The 12026-nt window shown below is 38.9% G+C and overlaps 1 protein-coding gene across 1 annotated transcript; it reads left to right on the top strand.

Annotated features, from left to right (window-relative positions):
* Window positions 1-9869: 9869 nt before the first annotated feature.
* Window positions 9870-11357, top strand: LOC133388369 (general transcription factor II-I repeat domain-containing protein 2-like). The gene is made up of 2 exons (XM_061634341.1): window positions 9870-9946; window positions 10962-11357. The coding sequence occupies exons 1-2, from the start codon at window positions 9943-9945 to the stop codon at window positions 11300-11302; spliced, it is 345 nt and encodes a 114-aa protein (XP_061490325.1). The 5' UTR covers window positions 9870-9942; the 3' UTR covers window positions 11303-11357.
* Window positions 11358-12026: the final 669 nt, after the last annotated feature.

Below are 12026 nucleotides of genomic sequence, written 5' to 3'. Positions count from 1 at the left end.
AGAAACCTTTAGGATGGTAAGTGTGTAAGTTGATGCCACACCTTTTCTCATAGGGTTCATTGGAACACACAAGCCCACTCACCACTACAAGGTGATCATCTTCCATCTGGAAACCTATGTCCTCACTGTGGGAGGCTGTGTGGATCCAGAATTGGCTTCCACAGTCACTTACGGACCCACTGTTAGAGACCTTACCCTGGAAGACAATCTTACTCGGCCACAAGTAATTGCCAATGAAAATGAACACCTTTTCTGCATCCTGTACCACACCATGAGACTGCTTTGTGTGACAAAAATATGCTCTCATTATGAGAATGGCTATTCTAAGTATAGGGCCACCAATCCATACTATTGCACTAATATCCCAAGACAGTTCTTAGTGCTAGCAAAACCCTATAGGTAATAAGAAACTGCTTGGACAATATTAGGCTGGCTTTATTGGAGTTATAAGTAGAGTTCTGGGATTTTATTTTTTTACAAAAGCCCATAAACGTCAGCTCTTGAAAGTTGCATAAAGATAGATGATACATACAATAGATTAAAGAGGAGAGCTGACTCCTAATTCTGTGTCCATGAGCAGATCATGTGAAATTGCTGTGACATGCACATACCATAAAATGAGGCTTCATCACCATGTATTTTAGAAATAATTTTTATACCCATAAAGCCCCACATACATACATCCCTGGGGATGTGTTGGTATAGTTTGGTCTTCATTGTTCTCCTACATCCTCTCCACCTCCAGATGCTTATTGTGAGAATTGTGCAATTGTGTATTCATTAAACTCATTTGTACCTGCTTTTAATTAAAAAATACTCTGCATTTTCAAGGTTATTTCCTATCTAAGATCCCCTAGAGAAGCATCTAGTGCATGCCTCCAATTGTGCAACAGTAGAAAATACTGAAAAAACCATTGCTTCACTTTGGTAACCAGGAATAGATACAGGTGCAGGGATTGAGGGAAGGGGGCAATAACACAACAAACTCTGCCCACAGATGAAACCCCTGGTGTCCTATTCACAGATTTTTGTCTACAAACATGTCTGAAGTGTGGTAAATTGAAGTGGGGTAACCCCTGTTCAGGGCAGTACAAGTTTCTTTGCAGCAACACTCATGTTGACATTACAGTGCAACAAGGCAATCTGGGTGCATCATCTATACTTCCACCCTAAAAATGCAGTCCAGTTCTGTTAAGCCAGTTGGTTTCAGAAAGAGGTGGCTTACACTCTTAAAGCAAAGGTAAAGTTCACAGGTGCCTTCCTAATATTGTTCCAATAGGAGACCAGATTTCTGAAGATTAAGTTAGGTGTGGGGTCTTTATAGGACTCTTGGCTCATCTGCAACTGACTGAGGCTGCTGTCCAGCACATGTCTACTCTGAAGTAAGTTCCACTGGGTTCAATGGGACTTACTCCCAGGTAAGTGTGTATTGGATTGCAGCCTTACAGCAGTTTCACTAAACCCAACAGAGCTTACTTCTGAGTTGACATGTATTGGATTGCAACCTTAGCAGTGCTAAGATTTTTTTAATCTTTTGCGAAAACCAGCACATCTATAATGAGTATCAACAGTTAAGTAACCTCCTAGAGTTTACTTCTGTCCTTTCAAAGTCACCCCTAGCTAGAGATGAAATTTCCAGAAATTTTGAACCCATGGGAAAAAACCTGGGATTTTTTAACCTGGGTTTTTTTACCCTGAGGGAAAAATGGAAAAATATGCAGTACTTTTGTTTTAGCACCTTTTACAGACTGAAAGTCACTTTGTTACTTTAGGGAACATAACATGTATAACTTGCTTTGCCATTCAATTATCGTGTTTAATATATAAAAAACAGTTTATTCAGCCAATAGTTACAAATTTAATTTATTTTTTAATTGTTTAAATTTTGTGTTACAAATGGAGCTCTAAGCTGCTGAACTGAAAGGAACCTAGCATCTTTTTCATTTTGCTGGTTTAGGAGAAGCAGGCAAACACGATAAAAAAGTGAAACCATCAACATTAAAGTAAAAAAGAAATTATGTACAGTGTTCTAGGAATTAATGTGTATTGTCTACTCCTACAGTGTCAAGCAGACCTAAAGCACTCATTTCCATAAAAAGAGCTGAGGAAAAGAGGGCAGAAAACCAAGACTTATTGAATACTACATGAAATTTAATCAGTCTCATTTTCTGAGCTGTCACTATAGTTTCTTTATTCTTCATATTTGTCATCATATTTATCATGGACTTCTAAAAATTAAAGGTTTGTCCCAAATAAAATAAGCTTCTATACCATTCCACATGTCATAGTCCAATTTTTTTCAATTTTGGGAGTGAAAAAATGAAGAAAAAACCCATCCCCATCCCATTTTTCAGTTTTTCCTCCAAGCCTCCACATCTCTATTCTTAGCCCCAACATGGAAGCCACTTGTTGAACTCTCTCTTTCCATATTATATGTATCTTCCTTGCTTTTTCTTTCTACTTCTTTCTCCATTTAGAAGTAAATTAATTCCTAAACAGAAAAGATGGAAACAATGTTGTCAGTGTAAGCCATACTATGTAGCAGGTTCTAATCCACCAGTTAAAGACCATTATCCAAGAGCTGCAGTTGATGTTCCTTAGTTCACAGAAAGGACTGTGGCTGATAGGTAAGAAAACTTAGGTATGGCACGAGAACAAATGCTCCAGAGACCTGTAACAGGCTGCCGTTTGAAATGTGTCTCAGTATCATCTAGGCCCTCTTGTCTTAGTTTAAATAGATAACAGTGACTCAACCTGTGCTGAACCTTATCTGCAAAATCATGAAATAATGGAGCAAATATTAAATCAGATGAACACATAACAACTTAGTACACATACTCTCTGTTTAAAAAAAACTTTGCTGGCGCAAAATGATATCAACTCAAAAAATTTTCTGCACTTTTAGCAGCAGCTTTTTACATAGCAAGCTCTTCAGGGTAAAGAACACATCTTAATCTGTGTTTGCAAACCACAGTGTAAATTTAAAGTCCCATAAATGTGGAATGTCCAGGAATAATAAAGATATATGCGCTTTATCATGAACTGTTTGCAACTGTTTCGCGCGATCAGCTGTAGTGCGGAGAGCTCCAGCCACTGTGCTCCAGCTGACAGCAAACAGCTGGAGAGTGCAAGCTCCCACACTCCAGCTGAAGCACATGAGCTCCCCGTGCTACAGCTGATCAGCTGGAGAGCGGGAAGCTCCATGCTCCAGCTGATCCCTGTCAGTTGGAGTGCACAATCAGCTAGAGCACGGAGAGCTCGCGAGCTCCAGCAGATACCTGTCAGCTGGAGCATGGTGGCTGGAGCTCCCCGTGCTACAGCTGATCGCCCCACTGGCACCGCCGTATTAGTGGAACGCCGAGAAGCGGGGCCCTACTGTAGTAGGAATGGAAGAGAAATTCAATTTGGTTCAGCATTTAAAGGAAAATCTATCAAATTCGCACTTTCCAAACCAACATGAGAACCGATGAAATTCACACATATCCAGATTTTGGGATGCAGTTCTTCAACCAAACAATGTTTACAAAAATGCATATATTAGGGGATAGTGTGCATGAAAATGAATATATTCATGAAAATAACAGACAAAATGCATTCTATTAAGAGAAATTCACACTAAAAGCCTGAAGAATTCTTATGAGGCTTTTTTTTTTTTTAATTGCAAATTGCTGCAGAAATGCGGAGAAGTGAATTTCAGGTTAGAAAAACTAAAAACTGAGGAAACCAAAACTGACAGATCTTTCTATCCCCGATCAGTAGAGATAACATTCACACAGCAGCGTAGACTTTTCCTAAATGAATAATCAAACAACTCCATTCTTGATCCAAAAGACAAATTTTGTATAGAATTCTTAATATTATGGTGGATGGAACAATTGCTCCCTTAAATGACACAATTAAATGTGCAGTTTAAAGACAAATATGGATTCATATTTGACATTAAATCTTTGGTTAAAATGGGAGATGATGACCATGTAGAGCAAGAAGTTTTTTAGATTATATAATCAACTTCAAGAAAATACACAACTTTAGTAGCCCTTCAGTTTATTCATAAGTGCAATATTAAATATATTTTCCCCAATTTATGTGTAGTACTACACATTATTCTCACTCTACCTGTAACTGTAAAAAAAAATTATCTGCACTCTTCTATATCGCAAGAATGACATAATTTCTTTAATTTCATCAAATAGGGTACTAGAGAATTAACTCTTAAATGATTTATCACAATACTGTTATTTATCAGTTAAATGGCTATCACCAATTCATCATATGTCCCTCCTACAATATGCTTCTTTTTTCCAGGGTACGTGTGTGTTTCTGTTTATACAACAGCATCACATTTGGAGGTAGTGGGTTGTTTCTTTTTGTTTATGACTTGTATTCATGTATTTACACTGTAGTGTTGATATAATTCACTAATAGGCAAAAGACCTTGCGGTTTAAGAACATACAGTACCTATAGCCCACAGCTATTTCTATCAAACTTTAAAAAGCAGGGAAATTGCGCAGCTATAGTGAATGCACCAGGGGAGCAGGAGACCTGAACTCCTATCTGAGATATTGTACTGCCCTACAAAGTTGTCAAAATGCAAACACCATTTGGGTTGGTCTTTCACAGTCCAATCCACTTCCTGTGTAGCTTGGAAGAATTTGGTAACATGTGCCTCTGAGCATATGGTGAGTGGTGGCAACACCTGCAATCAGCCCAAATAATAGAAAGAAGACATGTGCTGTGTTGATCCTGTTTTAGCAGGGAGGAAGCAACATTATTAATACAGTTGATATAGTTCAGATGGTCACTGAATATGTCTGATTTCCTTTGCAATTTTAGTGAAGTTTCTTATATGACTGTCTCAAGTGAAATCAAAGTCTGGTGTGGGTGTGGCCCCCTGATTAGGCAAACCCAGCAGCTGTGAGTCTGGCGTTTAGAATTCTGACAGTTGGTTCTTACTGAGCATGCCCGTGTTATCATAGGCTGCCAGCCAAGATTTCTTAAATTAATTAAAAATCAGCCAGGCATTTTTTTTAACTTTTAAACTGCAGAAGATGAAGGTCAGAGTATGGGACAAGGTCAGTATTAGGATTACAGGTACTCTGTGAATATGGCTGATTTTTAATGAATTTCAACAGATTATGAGAACTCTCAGAGAAAAAAGTCCAAAAGGGCTCTGGGGTTCCCCCCCCTTTTTAGACTTTGAACTCTCGATCCTCTCTGACTGTTTTGTATATCGCCATGAAAATTGACAGGGTTGTTAAGCAAGTGTTTCTGAGTTCAGAACTATAAGTTTTGTAAGGTTTTGTTTTGAAATGTGCTTATGGGAAGCATCAGAATGGCATGGGGGGCATTTTCAATTTAACACTGGGGAATGTGAAAAACCCACACTGGCTATAGTATACAGCCCCTCTCATGGCTGTATAATACATTAAGTAATGTTCACTACTCCAGTTGTAATAAAAAATTACCACAATGAATGTAGCTTCATATATACAATTAAGTGAAACTTTATGCCGGACATGCTTTCATACCTTGAAGGGCCCCCAAATGTCTCTCTTGCCTGTTGTTGGCAGGCTGGCTACAAGCCTATAAACCTGAGACACACTCCACCCCAACATGGCCTATATGATTTTTAAAATGGCTTCAGTTTGGTTCATTTTACAAAGATGTTGCTTGAGACCTGATGGAAAAAGCAGCTGAAAGAGTTTAGTCTGTCATTGCAACCGAGAAGATGATACCAGTCATATGCACAGGACATCACCCTTTGGCAATCCAATCAATGCAATGCCAAAAGTAATTGTAAACATTGGCCCTCAGGAGAGGAGCCTATTATTCAGATCTTATTAAGCTTGCTAAAAGGTAAACGCCACCACCTGTCTTCACAAAAGAAAAGCCCATCACCCTGACCATATGACTCATAATAGGTATGGAATTAAGGAAGGACACCTGCCTGATCCAATTAATTCTGTATTTTCCTTTGAGGCTTTTGTCTAGAAAGGTTTAAAAACTGGACTCCTAGAGCTATGTCCAGGGGTTCTGGGTGTCCAGTTCCACTATGAAATCACCTGCTGAATCGCTGTTCTCTCTCTGGGACTTGGTCACCCACCATGCTGAATATCACTGTACCTAAAATTTCCTGCTGAATCACTTAGCCAGCCAGAACCCAGAGATCTGACTCTCCCCTGCTTTTCGTTCACTATCTCTGGACCCCTGCCTGCTGAAACAGAGGTCCCTGCTTGCTGAAGCTACTTCAAAAGCTCTTTTCAGGGCTCCATTACTTTTCCGGCTTTGCTCTGGACTTTTGCTAGCCAAAACAGAGATCCAATAAGACATTTTAGGACCCCTGCCTGCTGCATCTGCTGTTTCCCTGTGTGGCCCAGGAGTCTCAACGCACTCCAGTTCAATTTCTAGATTGCCCATCAGGGCTGGGAAAGATGTATCTTGCTCTATCCTGTCTTCTGGAGGTCCTTTCCCTACAAATTGTAGCTTCCACATCTGCTCCCTCTGCCTATCTTTGACTGTGTGTGTGACTGGTCCTCCCTGCCCAGCTGCACATGACTGAGGCCTAATCTGCAAAGTGAGCCCAGAGAGAGGGCAGGCTAGTGTGTCTTCCTCAGTTGTGCTGAACTCAACCCCTCCCCATCTCCTCTTATGCCTTGTGTGCTTGCTCCTTTGTGTGTGTTTTGAGAGTGTATGTGCTATGATTAGATTTAGCTATGATTAGGCTTATTTAGCTAATTTCCTCACACACACTGTTACTGAGCCAATCCCCACTGATGTTCATAGGTATGTACTGTTACTGAGCTATTCCCCATTGAAGTGTTAAATGTGTATATTTTGATTCTGTGTTTATATACTCAATAAATATCCCCATGTTTAAGATCTGTATCAGAGCTTGGAAAAGTTACTTTTTGGAACTACAACTCCCATCAGCCCAATCCAGTGGTCACGCTGGCTGGGGCTGATGGGAGTTGTAGTTTAAAAAAGTAACTTTTCCAAGCTCTGATCTGTATGAGTGTAAGTTACTGGGTAAATCTGCCAAAATGCACTATTGCCAATATCAAAAGATCCTAATTCACAAGATATAGAATATGTGAATGTGAAACATGTGTTTACAGAGGAGTCTAGCTAACACCAGGGCCCCCCAAACCTTTGGGCCACTACTGCTACAAAAGATAGTCCTTAAGTTCCCCAGATCCCAAATCATGCAGAGGTGTTTTTTTCCCCCCAGACACCTTGAATTAGGCCTGGAAACCACTAGACAATCAATGGAAATTACAAAGGACCTGAGTAATATGCTCCATCCAACCAGTCTCAAACAACAATCTGGAATAAATAATTGAGGTTTATTTATTTATTTAGATGTTTATATCCCACTTTATTTTTTGAGAGGCTGTTGGCAGCAAATTACACTATTAAATTGCATATATTTCATGTCCATCAAACCACTCCAAAAGACTGTGTAAATGGACCCAGAAGGAAACAGGAAAGAGGGGGAGAATGTAAGAAAAGGTGGTCAACAGCCCCCTCTTTTCCACCAACTTTAATTAGCAAAAGTGTAGCTAACTATTATTTGTTCTAGTTCACTTTGTGGAAACCTCTATGTTATTGTACTCTAATAAGCTAACAGTCCATCTTTCTAATTATCCAAATTGCTCCCAAAATGCTCAGTTTAAATTTAAAAAGTCACATGATTAGAAGGGTGGAATTAAGCAATCCTCCCTGGTAAGAGGAGGGAATAGTTATGGTAGAAATGGGTACAGGCAGTGTTTTCCCCCCACACCCCGATGTTCCTTCCCATTGGTCTCAATGAGAGTTTTAGGAAATGGGAGGGCTTTGGATCCAGCACAGCCCCTTTTTGCTATTACTACTATCAGAGTATGAAGGTTGACAGGCAGTTCTCAGCATGCAACAGGGGGGCTTCCAAGGGGAGACTTTCTCACTCATGTACCTGCCTCTCCATGGGTGGAGATTCAGAATGGGGGAGAAATTTGATTTGGTTTACATTTAAAGCTGCATCTCTCAGATTTGCACTTTCCAAAACAATATGAATACAAAAACAAAGCCATCCTTTAGAATTCACAGTTATCTGAATTTTGCAGTGCAGTTCTCCAACCAACCAATTTATAAAAATGGATCTACTCAGGGATAATGTGCATAAAAATGAATGTATTAGTGAGAATAACATACAAAAATGAATTATCTTAGGAGAAATCACTTGCAAAATTGTGCACATTAGTCAAAATTGCATAGAGAAATGTGTTTAGTAGGAGAAATTTGCACAAAAATACTGAAGAATTTTCATGAGGAGTTTAAAAAAATCAGAAATTGCTGCAGAAATATGGATAACTGAGGTTAAGACTGGAAAAATGAGAATATCAAAGCAGTTTGAAGTAATACTGCAAACCTATATTTTAAAAAATCAGCAACAAAGCATCACAAGTTCAAGGATTTCTGAAAATATAGCAAATAACCACAGATCCAGGGCAGTACAGCTGTAAAATGCCTGAGTAGAGAGGTATGTTTTTAACAGCTATTGGAAGCGCACCATAATTTGTGCCTGCCAAAAAATGTGGGAGGGGCATTCCAGAGGGTGGGTGCCACTATGGCAAGGGCATGGTTCCTTGTTGCCTATTAGGAGACAGCTCAGCACAACTAACAAAACCTTCCTCGTTGACTGTAGTGATCTAGAGATAGAGATCTGCTCTCTCTCTTATGGCCCCTTTGAATATCCTTCTAGTTCTAGGGACCATAGGATTGGTCTATAAATCTATTTAAATCAATGGGACTAACTTTGGCTGCATTATGCCAATATTGTATACAGTATCTATTTTATTTATTTATTTATTTATTGAATTTTTATACCGCCCCACTAGCATAGCTCTCTGGGCGGTGTACAACAAATATGAATGAATACAATAAATGAATACTCTGTAACAGAGTACATAGCTTTAACAAACAGGATCTGCAACAAAACATTGCAGCATGGACTACTCTTGTTCAGGACACAAAACAGACAGCTATGCCCTCCTCCAGGAAACCACTTACTCACATGTTCTATTCCTCCCAACAATCCACATTTCATGGCCACTTAGCATGCTCAGTTCTCACTGACCTAGTGTATTTGGAGTAGAGAGGGGTTTGCCCCCTTAGGGTCTTTTTAAAATATGTTGTGTGTGTATTTCTGCAAATCTTGGGAGTCCTACAAGGCTACTGATACCTCTCTCTGGTACCTGGATGGTGCCATTTTGGCTATGTAAAGATGGGCTCTTAAGAGACTGAGTTTGCTATTAATACATATGGTATGAGTTTCCTACTAGTCAGTGTGGCATAGTGGTTAGAAAGTGACAGATTCGGACCAGGATTCAAATCCCTGCTCAGCTGTGAAGCTCACTGGTTGATCTTGGGCCAGTAGTGACTCTCAGCCTAACCTACCCCACAGGATTGTTAAAAGGATAAATGGAGAGAGGGAGAACCATGTCTGCCACCTTGAGCTCCTTGTAATAAATAAAATATATAGGATTTCATGCATAAATTTCTCAATAGTTCTATCAGTATTTCCAATCACCACCCGAGTAATTATTTGGGTTTGCCATAGGTTTTAAACGATTCAGATATAAAATGAAGTGGTGGCATACTGTTTTCCAAATACATTCAAGGGCATTCTTCCACATGCAGGTAAATCAGAAGTTGCAGGTGGCCTACTTACAATAACATAGCTCCAGGTTATAGAGATAGAGAAAGCGAGCACAGCTGAACAGTTAGGGAAACACAGCATCTGGAACCATTTTATGCCTCATCTATCAATCTGCTTTATGGGACTAGAGAATTAACATTTCAAACCACACATCATTGCTTCGTGACTGATATATCCCAGAACTGTGGCCATTACTTCACCCCAAAGCAATGTGGATGGACATCTGCAGAGGTCACATTGAAGGAACATGGGTAACTACCTTCCAATGTCTTTCACTTAAAAGTTATAATAAAATTTTATATGTTATAAAGTTAGCAGAGACTGTAAGAAATATTCCAATATAACCCCACATTTCCACATCTACAAAGGTCTTTCAAGGATCTCAGGAAGCTTATATTTCTCAGTGACAGGAGGGGTGTGTGTGCCAAAAACCATGAATACTTTTAGATAACTGCAGAAGTGTTTTTTTTAAAGTCAGTTCAAAGTTAGTTTCTACACAAATTAACAGGCTTGGCATCATATAGTGTATGTTGTGTGTTCTTTAACAATCCCCCTCCCACACAAAAAAATTGCCAATGAAAATAGCTTCAGGAACTGTTTAATAGGATCCTACACTGAGATTCTGGGGTATTATTTGTCGTCATGCTGGGACAATAACTTGGGCAAGATATAGCAACTACCTTTGACGTGCTGTTTCATACCCAATCCCAGCCCTGAAGAGTTATACCAGGGGTGGCCAAACAGCGGCTCGCGAGCCACATGCGGCTCTTTGACATATATGTACGGCTCTTTGACATATATGTGTTGGAGCTTATTGTTTCTATTATTATTACTATTATTACTTTTCTTGAAGAAAAGATTCTATCCTTTGAAAATGATGGATGCAAGATCTAATGTTCCTTACTGATATAATGAATCATCTACAAACTCTAAACTTGGCACTCCAGGGGAAGGATAAGATTGTTTCTGATCTTACTCAGACAATTTTCAGCTTTCAGAATAAAATAAGAGTTTTTCAAAGAGACATACTGACAAGAAACTTCCGTTACTTTCCCAATCTCAAAAGGAGAGTAAATACATTTCCTGATATTGAAATAAAAGACCACAAACTGGAAGAAAACAAAGATAAATTACAAGGACTGCTTGAAATTTCCTAGACAGGTTTGAGGACTTGCAGAAGCTGCAGCCCTGCTTCGCCTTTCTTGTAAATCCATTCATGGTTGATGATCAATGATGGTTGTCCAATTCTCAAACCTCTGGTTACAGAATCATCTGCTGTGGAAATGGAACTAATAGAATTACAGGAGGACCTGGGTCTAAAAATGATCCATAAATCCCAGTCTACAACTGAGTTCTGGAAGCAAGTTCCAGAAATAAAATATCCTGAACTGAAGAAAACCAGTGTGCGACTCATCTCAATTTTCAGCACAACATACTGCTGTGAATCACTGTACTCCGTAATGAAGTTTGTGAAGTCGAAGCATCATGCTATCCTTACAAATCAACACCTGACGGAGCTAATTCGTACATCCTTGACAACATATCAGCCGGATTTTCGACTCACAGCCAAGATGGAGACTCATAAGACCTCTACTAGCAGTAAATAGCCTGATAATTGCAGCAATGTCTGTTTGTGTAATAAAAATATGATTATAATTTTGTAAGGTGGTATCTAATTAAAATATCTCTAATTTTATTGGTTTACATATTTTCCTCCATGTTTTGACCAGATATTTACTAAGACAAATAACTATCATTAAAATATCTGTTTTTACCCCTTTTATTTGCATATTTTTCTTAGATGTTTCTGTAGTTCATTATTGTATTAAATATGCTCAATATAGTTAAAACAATAATCATTCAGGATTTTGAAAACATTTGGTATAGACATTTGTACTTTGTGATTATTGAAACTAATATAAATTAACAGTTTAAAAACTACACACATGAATAAATATTATTGCGTACATATATTTCTTAATATTTATATAATTTTTTTGTAACAGAATGTGCATGTAACAATAAAAACGTGTGTGTAATATTTGTTCATGTCTTGAGGCTCTCAAACATCTGAAGTTTATCGTATGTGGCTCTTACGTTAAGCAAGTTTGGCCACCCCTGAGTTATGCTGTACAAGAACTATTTCACCACTCTAGTGTGGGGTTAAGGGAAGTCAGGATCTTCTCTTCTTGGCTTTTCTGGTTCACAGAAGCTGTAGAGATCTGCATACTTCTGCATCAGCCACAGGGACTGGAGTTTCCAGAGAAACAAGGCAGTCTCAACTTGCTCAGAACTGAATTCTACTTCACCTTCACTGGCACAAGCTGCTAC

This window comes from Rhineura floridana, chromosome 7 (assembly GCF_030035675.1).
Source record: "Rhineura floridana isolate rRhiFlo1 chromosome 7, rRhiFlo1.hap2, whole genome shotgun sequence".
In the NCBI taxonomy this organism is placed as follows: domain Eukaryota; kingdom Metazoa; phylum Chordata; class Lepidosauria; order Squamata; family Rhineuridae; genus Rhineura; species Rhineura floridana.
The sequence above is the reverse complement of the archived record's forward strand: the minus strand, read 5'-3'. Positions and strand labels throughout refer to the sequence as shown.